Consider the following 17,337-nt stretch of genomic DNA (forward strand, 5'->3'; position numbering starts at 1 on the left):
CATCCCTGTAGCCACGCATTTAACTGTTCTTTCTCCCTATTCCTCGACTCTCTATCACGTGGCACGGGTAACAAACCAGAGACAACAACTTTGTTTGTTCTAACTCTGAGCTTCCAGCCTAGCTCCCTGAAAGCCTGCCTAACATCCTCAGCCCTTGTGGGCGGCACGGTGGCACAGTGGTTAGCACTGTTGCCTCACTGTTGTCTCTCCTGCGCGCTTTTATAGGAAAAGAAAACCTACCCAGGTAAACTTGCGCTACCCCAGCTTCCGGGTCCGCTCCGTGCTTTTTCAAAAAAAAACTTTCAAATTTAAACCGTTAAACAAACGTCACCGAGCCTTCAAGCAGCCACTGCCAAACAGCCCTTACCTGCTCTGCTGAGAGAGTGATCTCACTGGCTCAATAGCTAACTGTTGTTCATTTTCTGTCATGATTCGGAGATGCCGGTGTTGGACTGGGGTGTACCAAGTTAAAAATCACACAACACCAGGTTATAGTCCAACAGGTTTAATTGGAAGCACTAGCTTTCAGACCCATGCCCCTGCAGAGTTAGTTTAACCCCCGCAAAGAGCACTAGCAAACCTCCCCCCAAGGATACTGGTGCCCCTCAGGTTCAGATATAGACCATCCTGTTTATAGAGGTCCCACCTTCCCCAGAAAGAACCCCAGTTATCCAGATACCGGAATCCCTCCCTCCTGCACCATCACAATCACCTGATGAAGGAGCGTCGCTCCGAAAGCTAGTGTGCTTCCAATTAAACCTGTTGGACTATAACCTGGTGTTGTGTGATTTTTAACTTCATTTTCTGTGACATGTTCAGCCTTCCTGTAGTGAATAAATTCTTCAAAAAAAGTTTGAAGCTCTACTGAAGTATCCAAGTCAGACCAGTTTTCATTATTTTTACAGTTTTTCTTTCTTCTGGGTCGGTGCAATATTAGGTCAGGGTCAGTCTGAAACAGTCCTTGCGTGCACACTGTTTGACCTCTCAGAATATATGTGTTGACTGCTGGCTATCTTCAAACAATTTCATCCAAAGAGTTGATATTTATGAACGAGCACATCTTCATTCAGCCATCCTGTAGCATTGTACACTTCCGCTTTTGCAGCATTTACTTGTTGCTTAAACACAACTAGAGTTTTGACCTCTCCCTCTCCTGCCTGAAGTTCCAAATGCTTATTATGCTCCAAGTGAGGACAAATGTTCCCAATTTCCATCTTAAAGTTACCTTCATCTAGTTAGAACCTGTATCCCATTGTCCTATGCAAAGTTTAGCTTAAAGTAATATTATGGATGAATTTTGTGCACTCCTTCAACAAACTTAATAATTCCTTGTGCAATCAGAATGTCTTCTGGAGTAAAAGTGACCTGTACAAGAAAACTGAATTGCACCTGAATTATAAGGGGACTAATATACTGGCAGGAAGATTTGCTCGAGCTGCTCATGAGGATTTAAACCAGTAAGGTTGGGGGAGGAGGAGTTGGAGGTGTTGTGGAACCCAGGGAGATAGTGAGGAAAGAGATCAATCTGAGACTAGTACAGTTGAGAAAAGTGTGTTAAACCGTCAGGGCAGGCAGGGATCAAGCAGAGAACAAGGTAGGACTGATAAATTAAACTGCATTTATTTCAATGCAAGAGGCCTAACAGGGAAGGCAGATGAACTCAGGGCATGGTTAGGAACATGGGACTGGGATATCATAGCAATTACAGAAATGTGGCTCAGGGATGGACAGGTCTGGCAGCTTAATGTTCCAGATACAAATGCTATAGGAAGGATAGAAAGGGATGCAAGAGAGGAGGGGGAGTGGCCTTTTTGATAAGGGATATGATTACAGCTGTGCTGAAGGAGGATATTCCTGGAAATACACCCAGGGAAGTTAGTTGGGTGGAACTGAGAAATAAGAAAGGGATGATCACCATATTGGGATTGTATTATAGCCCTCTAATAGTCAGCAGGCAATTGAGAAATAAATTTGTGAGGAGATCTGTTATCTGTAAGAATAATAGGGTGGTTTTGGTAAGGGATTTTAATTTTCCAAACTGGGACTGCCGTAGTTCAAAGTTTGTGAGAAGATTTGTAGCTCGGGTGCTCGTTGTTGTGGTTCTGTTCGCCGAGCTGGGAATTTGTGTTGCAGACGTTTCGTCTCCTGTCTAGGTGACATCCTCAGTGCTTGGGAGCCTCCTGTGAAGCGCTTCTGTGATGTTTCTTCCAGCATTTATAGTGGCCTGTCCCTGCCGCTTCCGGTTGTCAGTTCCAGCTGTCCGCTGCAGTGGCCGATATATTGGGTCCAGATCGATATGTTTGTTGATAGAATCTATGGATGAGTGCCAGGCCTCTAGGAATTCACTGGCTGTTCTCTGTTTGGCTTGTCCTATAATAGTAGTGTTGTCCCAGTCGAACTCATGTTGCTTGTCATCTGCGTGCGTGGCTGCTAAGGATAGCTGGTCGTGTCGTTTCGTGGCTAGTTGGTGTTCATGGATACGGATCGTTAGCTGTCTTCCTGTTTGTCCTATGTAGTGTTTTGTGCAGTCCTTGCATGGGATTTTGTACACTACGTTGGTTTTGCTCATGCTGGGTATCGGGTCCTTCATCCTGGGAGTGGCTGTTGGGTTTGTGTGCCGTTATGAGTCCTAGGGGTCGCAGTAGTCTGGCTGTCAGTTCCGAGATGCTCCTGATGTATGGTAGTGTGGCTAGTCCTTTGGGTTGTGGTATGTCCTCATTCCGTTGTCTTTCCCTTAGGCATTTGTTGATGAAATTGCGGGGGTATCCGTTTTTGGCGAATACTTTGTAGAGGTGTTCTTCTTCCTCTTTTTGCAGTTCTGGTGTGCTGCAGTGTGTTGTGAATAGTGTCTTGATGCAACTTTTTTTGTGTGTGTTGGGGTGCTTGCTTTTGTAGTTCAGGACTTGGTCTGTGTGTGTGCCATAGTGTTAAGGGTGAAGATGGAGAGGAATTTGTTAAGTGTGTACAAGACAATTTTCTGATTCAGTATGTGGATGCAGCTACAAGAGAGTGCAAACTTAGAACATAGAAGAATACAGCGCAGTACAAGCCCTTCGGCCCTCGATGTTGCGCCGATCCAAGCCCACCTAACCTACACTAGCCCACTATCCTCCATATGCCTATCCAATGCCCGCTTAAATGCCCATAATGAGGGAGAGTCCACCACTGCTACTGGCAGGGCCTTCCATGAACTCACGACTCGCTGAGTAAAGAACCTACCCCTAACATCTGTCCTATACCTACCCCCCCTTAATTTAAAGCTTGATATACTCTTGGGGAATAAGGCAGGGCAGGTGACTGAGGTGTCAGTGGGGGAGAACTTTGGGGCCAGCGACCATAATTGTATTAGTTTTATGATAGTGATGGAAAAAGATAGACCAGGTCTAAAAGTTGAGCTTCTAAATTGAAGGAAGGCTAATTTTGACGGTATAAGGCAAGAACTTTCAAAAGTTGATTGGGGGCAGATGTTGACTGGTAAAGGGATGGCTGGAAAATGGGAAGCCTTCAGAAATGAGGTAACGAGAGTCCAGAGACAGTATACTCCTGTTAGAGTGAAAGAAAAGGCTGGTAGGTGTAGAGAATGCTGGATGACTATAGAAATTGAGGTTGGAAATGTGTTGCTGGAAAAGCGCAGCAGGTCAGGCAGCAGGGTTTGGTTAAGAAAAAGATGGAAGCATATGTCAGGTATAGATAGGATAGATCGAGTGAATCCTTAGAAGAATACAAAGACATTAGGAGTATACTTAAGACGGAAATCAGGAGGATTAAAAAGGGGACATGAGATAGCTTTGGTAAATAGGGTTAAGGAAAATCCAAAGGGTTTTTACAAATACATTAAGGACAAAGGGTAACTAGAGAAAGAATAGGGCCCTCAAAGATCAGCAAGATGGCCTTTGTGTGGAGCTGCAGGAGATGGGGGAGATACTAAACGAGTAGTTTGCATCAGTATTTACTGTGGAGAAGGACATGGAAGATATAGAATGTAGGGAAATGGATGGTGACATCTTGAAAAATGTCCATATTACAGAGGAGGAATTGCTGGATGTCTTCAAATGCACAGCAGTGGATAAGTCCCCAGGACCTGATCAGGTGTACCCTAGAACGCTGTGAGAAGTTAGAGAAGTGATTGCTGGGCCTCTTGCTGAGATATTTGTATCATCAATAGTCACAGGTGAGGTGCCGGAAGACTGGAGGCTGGCTAACGTGGTGCCACAGTTTAAGAAAGGTGGTAAGGACATGTCAGGAACTGTAGACCACTGAGCCTGATGTTGGTGGTGGGCAAGTTGTTGGAGGGAATCCTGAGGGACAGGATGTACATGTATTTGGAAAGGCAAGGACTGATTAGGGATAGTCAACATGGCTTTGTGCGTGGGAAATCATGACTTACACATTTGATTGCATTTTTTGAAGAAATAACAAAGAGGATTGATGAGGGCAGAGCAGTTGAAGTGATCTATATGGACTTCAGTAAGGCGTTCGACAAGCTCCCTCTTGGGAGACTAAATAGCAAGGTTACGTCTCATGGAAAACAGGGAGAACTAGTCATTTGGATACAGAACTGGCTCAAAGATAGAGGGTGGTGGTGGAGGGTTGTTTTTCAGACTGGAGACCTGTGACCAGTGGAGTGCCACAAGGATTAGTGCTGAGTCCACTACTTTTCATCATTTATATGAATGATTTGGATGTGACCATAATAGGTACAGTTAATAAGTTTACAGATGACACCAAAATTGGAGGTGTAGTGGACAGTGAAGAAGGGTACCTCAGATGACATCTGGATCTTGATCAGATGGGCCAAAGGGCTGAGGAGTGGCATTTGGAGTTTAATTTAGATAAATGTGATGTGCTGCATTTTGGGAAAGCAAATCTGAGCAGGACTTATCCACTTAATGGTAAGTCCTAGGGAGTGTTGCTGAACAAAGAGACCTTGGAGTGCAGGTTCATAGCTCCTTGACAGTAAATAGAATAGTGAAGTAGGCATTTGGTATGCTTTCCTTTATTGGTCAGAGTATTGAGTACAGGAGTTGGGAGGTCATGTTATGGCTGTACAGGACATTGTTTAGGCCACTTTTGGGATGTTGTGTGCAGTTCTGGTCTCCTTCCTATCAGGATATTGTGAAACTTGAAAGGGTTCAGAAAATATTTACAAGAATGTTGCCAGGTTTGGAGGATTTGAGCTATAGGGCTGTTTCCCTGGAGCGATGGAAGCTTATAGAGATTTATAAAATCATGAGGGGCATGGATAGGGTAAATAGACAAAATGTTTTCGGGGAGTGGTGAGGGGGAGTCCAGAACTAGAGGGCATAGGTTTAGGGTGAGAGGGGAAAGATATAAAAGGGACCTAAGGGACAACTATTTCACACAGGGTGGTACGTGTACAGAATGAGCTGCTAGAGGTAGCGATGGAGACTAATATAATTGTTACGTTTAAAAGGCATCATGATGGGCATATTAATAGGAAGGATTTGGAGGCAGATGGGCTGAGTGCTGGCAAGTGGAACTAGATTAGGTTGGGCTATCTGGTCGGCATGGACGGCTTGGACTGAAAGTTCCGTTTCCATGCTGTACTCTCTATGACTCTGACTTCCCAGTTAAAACAACCTTCAAACAATCTACAAACCTTCTCATAGCTCAACTCCAGTATTCTTCGCTATTTGAAGGTCTCTGATTTTTCAATGTCCAGACTTGGCACAATGGTCAAGTCTTGTCAGTTTGACCATTACGCCCACTGATTGTATTTTCAATGATGGTTAGTTTTCAACATCTGATTGGGCATTTTGGTTCTTTCTTTGCATTTGTTCAACTTGCTGGGTTTGCAAGGATCTCTGATTCTCCTTTAACTCTTCCATGAAGCATGCATGATGCACTTGCTTCCAAAATGCCATTGTTCCAGTCAAATCACACTCTTTAATGAACCAATTCTTTCACCTTGGGGCTGTCCAACCGTACTGTCCCTGTCAACCAGGCAACAAGAGCCATCATTTGCTCTGTGTTCAATGTCCAAATGCCACCTCGGTGTTTGGAGGAGGAGGGAGAAAAACAACCAACACTGAAAAAGCTAAGTGGCCTCCCTTACAAAAGAAGAAATTCGAAGCAAATGTTGCAGTCATTTATTTTTGACTGTAAGGTTTGTATAGTAATTACAGTGCAGCAATTCCCCCAATGAATGGAATGGATCTGGTGAATGCAGTAATGTTCTAACTGGGGAGAAGGATAATTTTGTTGCACTGAATGGTGACAACTCACACCAAGTGAGTTACATTTAAAGGTTGATGTGTACACACCATTCCAGAAATAAGGTAAAAGCTAAGCAGTTGGTACAATCATTTCCTGACTCAAACTAAAATATCAAGCAGTAATAGCCAATTCCAACATACTTCCTGGAAACAAAATGCTCTTGCGCTATTTAAACTCTATTAATTAGGTGAGGGATACTTAAATATTAATCATTAGTCACAGATTAGTCAACAGCCCAATATAAAGCTAATTTGATATCATAACTTTCTGCTTGGACTTCAGAGAATGCTGCTTTCTCATGGCGGTGTCTCAAATTATTTTCCCTGTTTCCTTTTTTTTTGATTGATTAGTATACAATGTGGGTGTGACTCAGGCAGCTCAGTGGATTTTACAGAGGCTATATTTGGGGGTATGGTTGTCTGGTTCACTAGGTAGGGGATCAGAGAAGGGAATAAAAAATGGAATAAATATTGTAAAAGACATTGACAGAAAAATGGCAAGACTGTGTAAAGAAGGGTATGACATATATTCTAATATATGAAAATTAACATGAGTCAAGTATGCAAAGCAGATGGACTGTGGTGGACACCCAGAAAAAACCCATCAAATTCCAAAAGTGATCAAGACGGATCCCCTGATCTGTCAGCCCTGAAACCCCCACCCCCAGAAGGATTGATGCTGAGGGTCCTCAAACCTTAATAAAACTTCAAAAGGGATAATGATTCTTTCAAAGACTTGACCTTGAACTACCTTCAAGATCTGCTCTCCATCCTGGATTACCTCAATCACTGTTCATGATCGGGGGCATACCTTCCCTCTCGGGTCCAAACCTCTACTGTATTTTGGAACTTCACTCCAGAATGCACTCACAGGCACAATTTCTGCATTTGCACCAAAATTGAGCTTCACCAAGCCAGATTTGTCCTTTTGGTTTGTGTCCTGAAGTCCAATCTGTTTCACTTGCACAACGCAAATACTTAAAGGCATCCTCCTGCACTGAAATATTAATGCTGCATATTATATCCTAATTCCTGACAGTTTTTTTGAGTGCTAACTTGAACATTTAGCTGTCTCCTAGAAATATTTCTGAGCTCTGACTACATTGGGCTATTGTTATGTTCTTCACTCCTCTTTAAGATCCACCTATGCTATTAATTATGCATCTACTGGCTCCTAACCTTCTTTCTGAGTCCTGACTGCTAAACTATTCTTTTCTGGATGGAACCTTCCTCTTTCTCTGTTTTAATCTCCAACTAACTGAGCTAGGAATTGTTCTCCTATGATTCCTTTAAGTTGCCGTGGATGTGGGTATGTTTGCTGAGCTGGGAAGTTGATTTGCAGATATTTCATCCCCGTCTAGGTGACATCTTCAGTGCTTTGGAGCCTCTTGTGAAGCGTTGCAGTATTGTGTCTTCACAGGAAGCTCCAAAGTACTGAAGATATCACTAGATAGGGGACGAAACGTCAGCAAGTCAACTTCCCAGCTCAGCGAACATACCCACAACCACGGCAACTGGCACCCAAGCTATAAGTCTTTACACAAACCTTGAATTCCTGTAAGTGACAAATTGAAAACCCTTCAATAACCCCCATCACTATTGCTAGGCAAAACTAAACATAGCAGTGAGACATGAATGTAGCAACCCATTGGAATTGTCTGTTTCCTGAATGTTACAATGTTCATCAGACCAAAATACATCAAGGAATTCATCACAACCAGGATACTACTGAGTTTGGGGAATTTACTGCTCTGACTTTGTTCATAGCAATAAAACTATCAGCATACCTGGAAGAGTTTTAAGATAAGTCCTGAAGTGCTGAGTTAAACACAATTTGATTAAAATAAAGAACATTTTACTGATGATTTTCCCACTTCTTTTACTTAATCTCAATTTCTAATGTTTGCTGTCTTTTTTTTTGGTTGTAGTTTACTTTCATACTATTTTACTAATTTATTTTTATCTGATTGATCCTAACCTGCTTTAAGTGCAAAATAGCTGACATGCTTCTTTTTCCACATAACTCTTTAAGACATTTCCAAAGTGTTTTATTCTTTGAGGTAAACACTGACCCAATTACACCTAGGATACAATCAACCGGCAGGACAGTAATTGTGTCAAGAGTGTACTGTTGTCAGCAGGTATTAATGGGCAGCCACTTACATATCTCCAGAAATGTTGACTTGAATACAGTGACTGAAATTAAATCTTTCAGGTAGAAGGCTTTTAGGTTTCATAACCTAACATTCTTGTTTTAAATTTCCAATACTGCAATTGTATTTAATTAATATAAGAGCATCACCATCTGCTGTTCGTAGTCTTAGCACCAAATGCTAGTTGTATAAAAAATGTCTGAGAGTATTGATTTATATTGTGTTAAAGAAGTAAAAATATGCCTTAATTTTAAATTTAGCCCTATCCTTATGTGTAATTTAAACCTTCATCATAATGTGGACAATTTGGGTAGGTTGGCTAATACCAGTTTTGGTGTGTTAATTGTTAAAAGTTTAAACAGTGGACATGTAGCAGGGGAAATAAAAGTTAGATAAGATTAATAATGATCAGCTTTCCCAGATGACTGACTGTGTGATAATGTTAGATCTTTATCCCAGTGTGTCTGTGAACACAAAAGTTCAGTTCTAGAGCACATATCCAACTAAGATCTCCTTATGAAATTCAGTAAATGAGCACAGTCTTTCTCACAAGACTGATAACTTTTTTTTCTATAATTACTACATTTGTCTTGAGATTCATTTTTAAAATTAATTTGTTTCATAAAATGTGCTTTAAACATCTGTCACTCTCAAAAACAACTGGCACAATTCAGGACTTGTTCAATCATCATATCGTTGTCGCAAAAGGTCACTGGAGAGATCTTGAACATTTTGGGTTCGAGTTACATTTAGGCAAATGTTGTAAACGATGGGGGGGGGGGTCCCTCGAGGTCGGACTGACTTTACTGAAATATATTCTTTCTTACAGAAGGTGTGGGTACAGTAAAGCATTTCAAGATCCTGATGAAGAAAAGATGTATTATCAGAATGGGCACCGTAAGTAGCAGGAGCAATAACATTCAATAAAGTAGAAATGAGACCATGGAGAATGAACTGTCTTCTGTACATTATTAAAGTCCATTTAGGGAATGCTGAAAATAGTTCCCGCATTTTTACTTCCTTCTAATAATGTCTTATGTCCCTGTAGGATATTGGGAACACAGAAATACACTAAACTATTAAAACATAACAGTAGGACAAAAGGGACATAAACATGAGCTAACAATGGGTAAATTGAGAATTCATGCCTTAGATTCCCTGGTGTGCACACTACTCCCTAAGTGCAGCAGTAATTATACTCCAAAAGTCCTTCATTGGCTATAAACCACTTCTTAAGCTCATGGAAGAAACTATATTAATGCACATTCCTTCATTGTTTTTTAACTTTGATCCTGGAAATGGTCTCCAGATAGAGTAGAGGCAAAAACTCATACAAGAAAGGAGTTGCATTTATATAGCATCCATCACATCCTTCCAACCCAAAGTTTGTCTCAGCTAACAAAATGTTTGTCATTGTCGTGATGTAGGGAGACATGGCAGCAACTGTCTACTCACACTTTCCACAAACAAGAATGAAACACTTCACCAGATGGTGTTTGGGGTAGAATTTGACCAGGACGTGAGGACAATTCACCTGTACTCCATGTGATGTCAATGATTTCCAAATCCCCCCACCTCCACCCAGCCACCACCTTGGTTGAGAGGGAAGGCAAGATAATTATAATATTTTATCAGAAAGGCAGTGTCTCAGGAATCTCTGGGCCTTAAACACAGCAAGTCATGAAGCAATTACACTGTACACTTTAATGCACACCTCTTACCTGTCACCCTTCACAGAGTCCATCTTCCTCTCCCCTTTCAGTATTCCAAAGAGATCACTCCCTTCTGAGCACTTTGATCCACTTCTCCATGAGGCCATCTCCCCCGATCCCTTCCTCAGGAATTCCAGGAGATGGAGCATGCGCCCTTTTATTTCCTCCCTCATAATGTCCAAGGTCCCAAATACTCCTTCTGGTGAAGTAGGAATTTACGTGTACAGTCGGTACTGATGTGACGTGATAGTTCCATTCTCATATGATCTCGCCTTATAAGAAAATCGTGCAACAGCAGCACCATTTAAACTAACGGGGCCAGAATTGCGTTATAGGCAATACAGGTAAGGAAAGTTCGCATTCTACAAATAGCAGTCTAAATTCTCTAATCAAGTTAAAGACAAATTGCATTGAAGAAACCCACATAATAGCAGAACTGGCTGTAATTCTTACAATTGAGTACAATATATTTGCAGTTTATTGTGTGGATGCCTCTGAATTGAGGCAACGAAATGCAACTGAATGATCATTTTGCAGAACATCTCCATTCAGTTTAGAATCATGAGCCCTCACTTCTGGTTGGTTGTCACTTTAATTTTCCATTCTGCTACCATTCTGACCTCCATTTGCTGAGCTGTCATGGTCAAATTCGGGAATTGGTCCTTCTTCATTCGAAGAAGCATTTTGCAAGTTCCTGAACTCTACATTGAGTTCAACAATTTCAGGTCATAATCATAGCAACTACTTGGTTTGTTTGTTTGATTTTTGTGTCATCATAATACTGCTACTCATAACATTTATTTCTTTACTTGTCCCATTACTGTCTGCTTTTGTTTTACACCACTTAATCTCTCCTCTTTTCCACCCTATCACAGACCTTCCCTTCCCTTTTGCTATTTTCTTTCCTTGCCTCCACACTTGCTTGTTACATTCCTTTCTTCACTCTGTTCTGATCAAAGATCATCCACTTTCATCTGTCTCTCTGCACACAGCTTCCTCCTGACCCACTCAATATTCCTAGTCTCTTCTGCCTTTAGTTCAATGAACTGAATTTTCATGGAGTTGGCTGAGGGAGAAATACTAACTACAATCATTAGAGAATGCCATGTTCTTCAACATTTTTTGAGTGGGTAATTGGTAGACACTTTAACATTTAATCCATTATAGAGCAGAGGGTAATAAAAACAGAAAATGCTGGAGAAACCCAGCAGATCTCATAGTATCTGTGGAGAGAGAAACAGAGTTAACGTTTCAAGTTTGATGTATCTCCTCCTCAGAGTCTCTTGGGCACTTTCTGTTTTTATTTCAGATTTACAGCATCCACAATATTTGTTTTTTTTTCCAAGATAGTGTACTACTCTGCCAATCACTTCAGATGCCATCAGCTGTTGTTTCAATAATATTAGGCAAGGACCATGTTATAACTCCAGTGTACAGTCTTCCCCCAGTGACTTGTGCATTCAAGCAAAGAAAAGGCTGTAATTGTTAATAGAACAATAAGTTCTTGATTAGCTCCTGCCCTTAGCGAGAGAGACAATCTGGCAAATTTGATTTTCTTCAATCTGTAGAATGGAAATCTGAGACATATTCAGCTTTAAAAAGACAAAACACTCTTGTAAACGCAATTAAGTATAAAGTGGAAACCACACAGCTTGGGAAGATCCCAGACCTAACCCCTGATGTGATGAGTTGGCTGATCTCAGTGCAGCAGTATGAATACTATAACTAGGCTCAATACTTTTCAGCAAAGTAGAAGATAAACATCAGCATTTTCCACTGTAGGAGCAAATTACTACAGATGTGGGAATCTGAGCTGAAAACAACAAATGCTCAAGATCACAGCGAGTCAGAGAACTTCCGTGAAGAGATGGCAAGCTAACGTTTCGTGATGAAGAGTCATCTAGACCAAAATGTTAGCTTGCTCTCTCTCCATGGATGCTGTCTGACCCGCTGTGATCTCAAGCATCTGTATTTCCCACATTTTTTTTTTATCTGTTTGAGGGGTCCTAAAGAAAATGAATACATGTCAATGCCCAAAGACGCTAGCATTCAATTAAGCAATAGTGCTAATTAAATTCAGTGGCTGTTTATAAACGCGTGTATTTCCTGGGCTGGGCCTCTGCCCATTCTCTACACAAAATGATCCTCCAAAATGATAGTCCTACAGTTCCTATAGTGCACTCAAAGTCCATCAGCATCTCCCTCATGGACCATTAGCTGTGTGCCAGCCTGCTCATCAAATAATCCTTGTAGTTTTGACACATGCATCACCTCCTCCTTTGTTTGAATGAATTATTCTTCCGCCACTACTTTTTGAGTGTTGCTGCCTGGTCCAGTAATTATTGACCATTCTCTAAAGAAGGTGGAGATGGTGATTTCTTGAACTACTGCAGTTCATGAGCTGTAGGGAGACCCTGAGTCTTGTTAGGGAGGGGATTCCATGATTCTGACCCACAGACACTGAAGAAAAGCCAAGATATTTCCAAGTCAGGATGGTGAATTACTTGTAGAGAAACTTGCAGGTGATGGGGTTCTAATGTATCTGATGACCTTGTCCTTCTAGGTGGAAGTGATCATGAGTTTGGAAGGTGCTATGGATGGAGACCTAATGTGTTATTGCTATGTATCTTCTAAATGCTACACACAGCTGGTGGTGGATGGGGTGCCAATGGACTTTGAGTCCTCATCGTTGTGATGCTTCTATCCACTCACTGGGTTGAATTTCATGCTGATGGAGGGGGCCTTTAGTAGGAACCGGAAATTAAGGGATGCCTCTGCTTCTGTAGTTTCAGGGAGCCGCACCCTAATTCTGGAAATTAGTTACTTCCTGTCTGGTTTCCATCATGTTAAAGATTGAGATCTCATATCGAAGAGATGCTGACCAGCTGCTCCTCAGCACCACTTGGAGTAGAGGCCATGAGCGGAACTGCATCTGGTCAGGAGCAATAAAACTTTGGAGCAAGCCTCAGGATTTTGTTGACTTGGAGCAGAGTATTGGGGGTGTTGCAGGAGCGGTTTAGTCAGACTCTTGCCACCAGGGGTAGCCCTTCGTGAGCCAGAGGGTGTCCAATCAGGAGGACTACACCTACCTGCAAATGTAAAATAACCTGTGTGAAAAAAATATGGATAGAAATGAGGGATGCATGGATAAAAGTTAATTTCTTGTACGACTCTCAAAACTGTAAAAGCAATTATTTTGGAAGTGCTCAAACAGTTTACAAAAGACAAGGTGAAGCTTTTCCCTTTTTACAGTAATAAAGATTCAGTGAAATGAAGACATTCATCCAAATAAACAGCACACAGTGTATTTATTCTTCCCACTGGGAGAAAGAACAGCACTGTATAGGAGCTGATGATCAAACCTTATTAGGATAGCAAACCTTAAAATTCAGAGACATTGTCTAATTATGTGAGACTGATCTTTGACTAGGAATCGATTTGATCACGTATGGCCATTTGCACAGGATTTGCTTTGCTGCCACAGGTGAAGCATTTGTTTAGAATTACAGTGGGTTGGCTTTTCCTGGGAATTAAGAATGATCAAAACCTAATTGGAGGATTTAAAGGAGATTTATAATTTAAAAACCACAGATTATTACAGATCAGAAACTAATTATGTCTAAGAAATAATTAAATTGAAAAAATATGTATCCAAGAACAAAACAAATGAAACAGATTTGTTTAATGAGTTTAGGTTAATCTCAGTTATTCAGGGATTAAGGCAACCTTAGTTGAATGTTTAATTGATAGCTTACTTTTAATAGTTTTATTGTGATAATTAAAGTTTACAACTGGTTTCTCAATTCACAGTAAGACTCCCAGAACCTGTCGACTGTGGAGAATTACTGTTTACACATAAACAGTTGCGTATTTGGGCTTTTAATAAGCTTTTGTGTGGTTTTGAATTTATCTTGTCTCACAAAGTGTCCTATATCTCTAAATGGTGAAACTAATTCTTCCACACTTTAGTTAGGGAAACATTTTACTGAGGAAGTTTTAAAACTGTCCCCTATTATAACCAGGAAAGTAATAACCTGGTTGTAACTTATGTGTAGAATGTAATAATTCAGCTGGCTCTTTTCCTCTGGAATAAGATTGATCAATTTCTCAGACCCCATGCCATATCTTTAGGATCTGATTTTCTCGATCTGAAATTGAGCGAAGCTAACTGAGAGATAATCCTGATCTGGAATTGTCCCAAAAAAGGGAGCTAGGGTTATCACGCACCAAAAGTGCCCAAAGTGTGTTCCCCAATTTGAAAAAGAAGCTTGTGTTCATATGTAGATAAATCTTTTAAATTTAGTGTAAGAGGAGTGTTCTCTGTCAATGGTAATGAAACCTCGATTTAAGGTTTGAGAGATAGCTAGAGCTCTGAGCAACTACAGCTGCAATCATGAATTCTGAGAATACTGAGAATAAGAAAACTCTGATTAAATTTATACTAAAATCCTAACCGAGGTAAGATCCGAGCAAAATGCAGATGCTGACAGAATTGACCAAATCTTCCAATTAGGCAGTTCAACGAATTGATTTCTAATTGGGATCAAAAACCTAGCCTAATATCTCCAGCAGATAGAAATGGGTCAATGTTGAAAATCTTCCCTAATTCAATCATGGTGTTTCCCCAAACTAAACCTACAGTAAAACAAGGCATTAAAGGATTATTAAGGATGAGATTGGGAAATACTTGGAGGTGCATGGAGGTGCATGGCTGAGTCAGCACGGCTTAGTAAAGGGGAAATCATGTCTGACATATCTATTAGAATTGTTTTTGAAGCAGTACCAAAAAAGTTAGATAAAGGAGAACCAGTTTACATGGTCTACTTAGATTTCCTGAAAGGCCTTTGATAAGCTGTCGCTCAGGAGGCTGCTAAATAAAATTAAAGTCCATAATGTTAGGGGCAAGGTACTGGCACAGACAGAAGACTTGCTAACTGGCAGAGGGCAGAGTTTGGGGATAAAGGGGTCATTTTCAGGATGGCAGGCATTGATTAGTAGAGTTTTGCAGTTGTCAGCATTGGCACCACAATTATCACATTATATATAAACGACCTGGATGAAGGAACTGAAGGCATTGTTACAAAGTTTTCAGATGACATGAAGATAGGTGGAGGGACAGGTAGTGTTGAAGAAGTAGGGAGGCTGCAGAAGGACTTGGACAGGCTAGGAGAGTTAGCAAAGAAGTCACAGATGGAATGCGATGTTGGGAAGTGTGAAGTTATGCACATTGGTGGGAGTAATGGAGTGTAGATTAATTTGTAAATGGGGAAAGGCTTTGGATATTTGAAGCGACTGAGAGTCCGAGTTCATGATTCTCTTAAGGTTAGTGTGCAGGTTCAGTTGGCAGTTGGAAAGGCAAATGGAGTGTTAGCATTCCTTTCAAGCAGACTAGGATATCAGAGCAGTGATATACTGTGAGGATGTATAAGGCTCTTGTCAGACTGCATTTGGAATATTGAATGAATTTGGGCCCCATATCTGAGGAAGGATGCGTTGGCATTGGAGGGGGAACCAAAGGATGTTTTCAAGATTCCTGGCGATGAAGCGTTTGTCATATGAGAGCAATTGAGTACTGTGGGTTTGTACTCAATGGAATTTCAAAGGACGGGGGTGGAATCTGATTGAAACTTACAGAATTCTGAGAGACCTAGACAGAATGGATGTGGAGTAGATGTTTCCACTAGTAGGAGAAACTAGGACATGACAGCACAGCCTTAGAGTGAAGGGGCAACTCTTTAAAACTGAGAGGAAGAGGAATTTATTTAATCATAGGGTGGTTCATCGATGGAGCTCATTGCTGCAGAAGGCTGTAGAGGCCAAGTTATTGGGTATATTTAAGACTGAGATAGTTTCTTGATTAGTAAGTTGATGAAGGGTTATCAGGAGAATTCATTTGAAAAACGTATCAGCCACAATCGAATGGAGGAGCAAACACAAGGCCAAATGGCCGAATGGTGCTCCTGTATCTTATGGTCAAAAGACATAGAAATAAGGAGAGGCATAATAGTAACTCACAAAAGAAGTCATCCAGATTAATGAGTTGGAATCCCACCAAAACCAATGGAGAAATGTGAATTCATTAAAAGTCTAGACTAGAGAGCTGGCATAATGGGATGGATTTGCTTTGGATTCTAGTGAAAGCTCACTTTGTTCACTAACACTCGTTTGGAAGGAAATCTGACATCCTTACCTGGTCTGGCCTAGTTTTGATTTCCAAGCAGTTGTGGAATAAATGTTTAGTCAGTATGCCTAGTCAATGATGTCCTCATCCCATGTATGACTAATAAAGAAAAATCCTGTGCTTGTGACCCTGGCATGTCAATGCAAGTCCCATCAAGACCCAGAACCAACCTCACCTCTACATGGATCACCCATGCTGCTGTTATTTGAAATTAGCAACTTAAGGGGTTCAATTTATCTCTCAATGGAAAGGCCGATTATGTCCATCCCCGTCTCTACCCTCTTCAGTCTAGACCCTCATTCTCTCCTGCCTCACAAACTGCTATCCTGGGCTACGTTCAGTTTTGCCCCTTTTTGTACATGCTTAAATTTGTTGAAATTTTCAATGATTTATTTGTTTAAGTCTAACCTTATGAGTCCCTTCAAGAGAACATTAGTCTCCAAACCATTAGCATTATTCTGTGCACATAGGGATTAGAAGGCATTCAGCCCATTTGTTCCACCATTCAATAAGTGATTTGTAACACAACTCTACATAGCCACCATTGATCCATATGCCTTGTTATTGAAACACAGTGAATAGGTTATTCATTACTCCCACCTCTAAACGAGCAGGCACAACATAATACCTGAAATGATTGATGCTGTCTAACTTCAGTTGGGCACCCAGTGACCCAGTAAACAATTACCTCTTGCCACCTGTGATTTCTGCTGTGACTTATCAACAGATTTAATCATTGAGGGATCCATCATTCAGTTCACTTTGAAACCTGCATCACAAACTAAACTTTCCACTCTGTTTACTCAATTATTTCAGTTAGCATTCTCATTTAAAAAAAAATGTTTAAAACACTATCACGCAGAGTGCTATGTTTTTGTTTTTACAGTCAGGTTCCCTGACCCGAAGATTTATGTTGACCCTCACACCTACGAAGACCCGGGCCAAGCGGTCCGTGAATTTGCCAGAGAAATAGAAGCATCACGAATAAAAATTGAAAAGGTTATTGGCTCAGGTAAGAATATGTTTCTTTCTAATTGATTGAAGGGCTAATCAGG

General features: G+C 41.0%; 1 protein-coding gene across 3 annotated transcripts in view; it reads left to right on the plus strand.

Annotated features, from left to right (window-relative positions):
* Window positions 1-17,337, plus strand: part of epha8 (eph receptor A8) — a 523,624-nt gene that overhangs the window by 387,149 nt on the left and 119,138 nt on the right. For all 3 annotated transcript variants that reach the window (XM_043675514.1, XM_043675512.1, XM_043675513.1), the window contains exons 9-10: window positions 9,219-9,286; window positions 17,169-17,294. In XM_043675514.1, the coding sequence (XP_043531449.1) occupies window positions 9,219-9,286; window positions 17,169-17,294 (194 nt within the window). The remainder of the gene's footprint in view (window positions 1-9,218; window positions 9,287-17,168; window positions 17,295-17,337) is intronic.

The sequence above is a fragment of the Chiloscyllium plagiosum genome, chromosome 34, assembly GCF_004010195.1.
Source record: "Chiloscyllium plagiosum isolate BGI_BamShark_2017 chromosome 34, ASM401019v2, whole genome shotgun sequence".
Classification (NCBI taxonomy): domain Eukaryota; kingdom Metazoa; phylum Chordata; class Chondrichthyes; order Orectolobiformes; family Hemiscylliidae; genus Chiloscyllium; species Chiloscyllium plagiosum.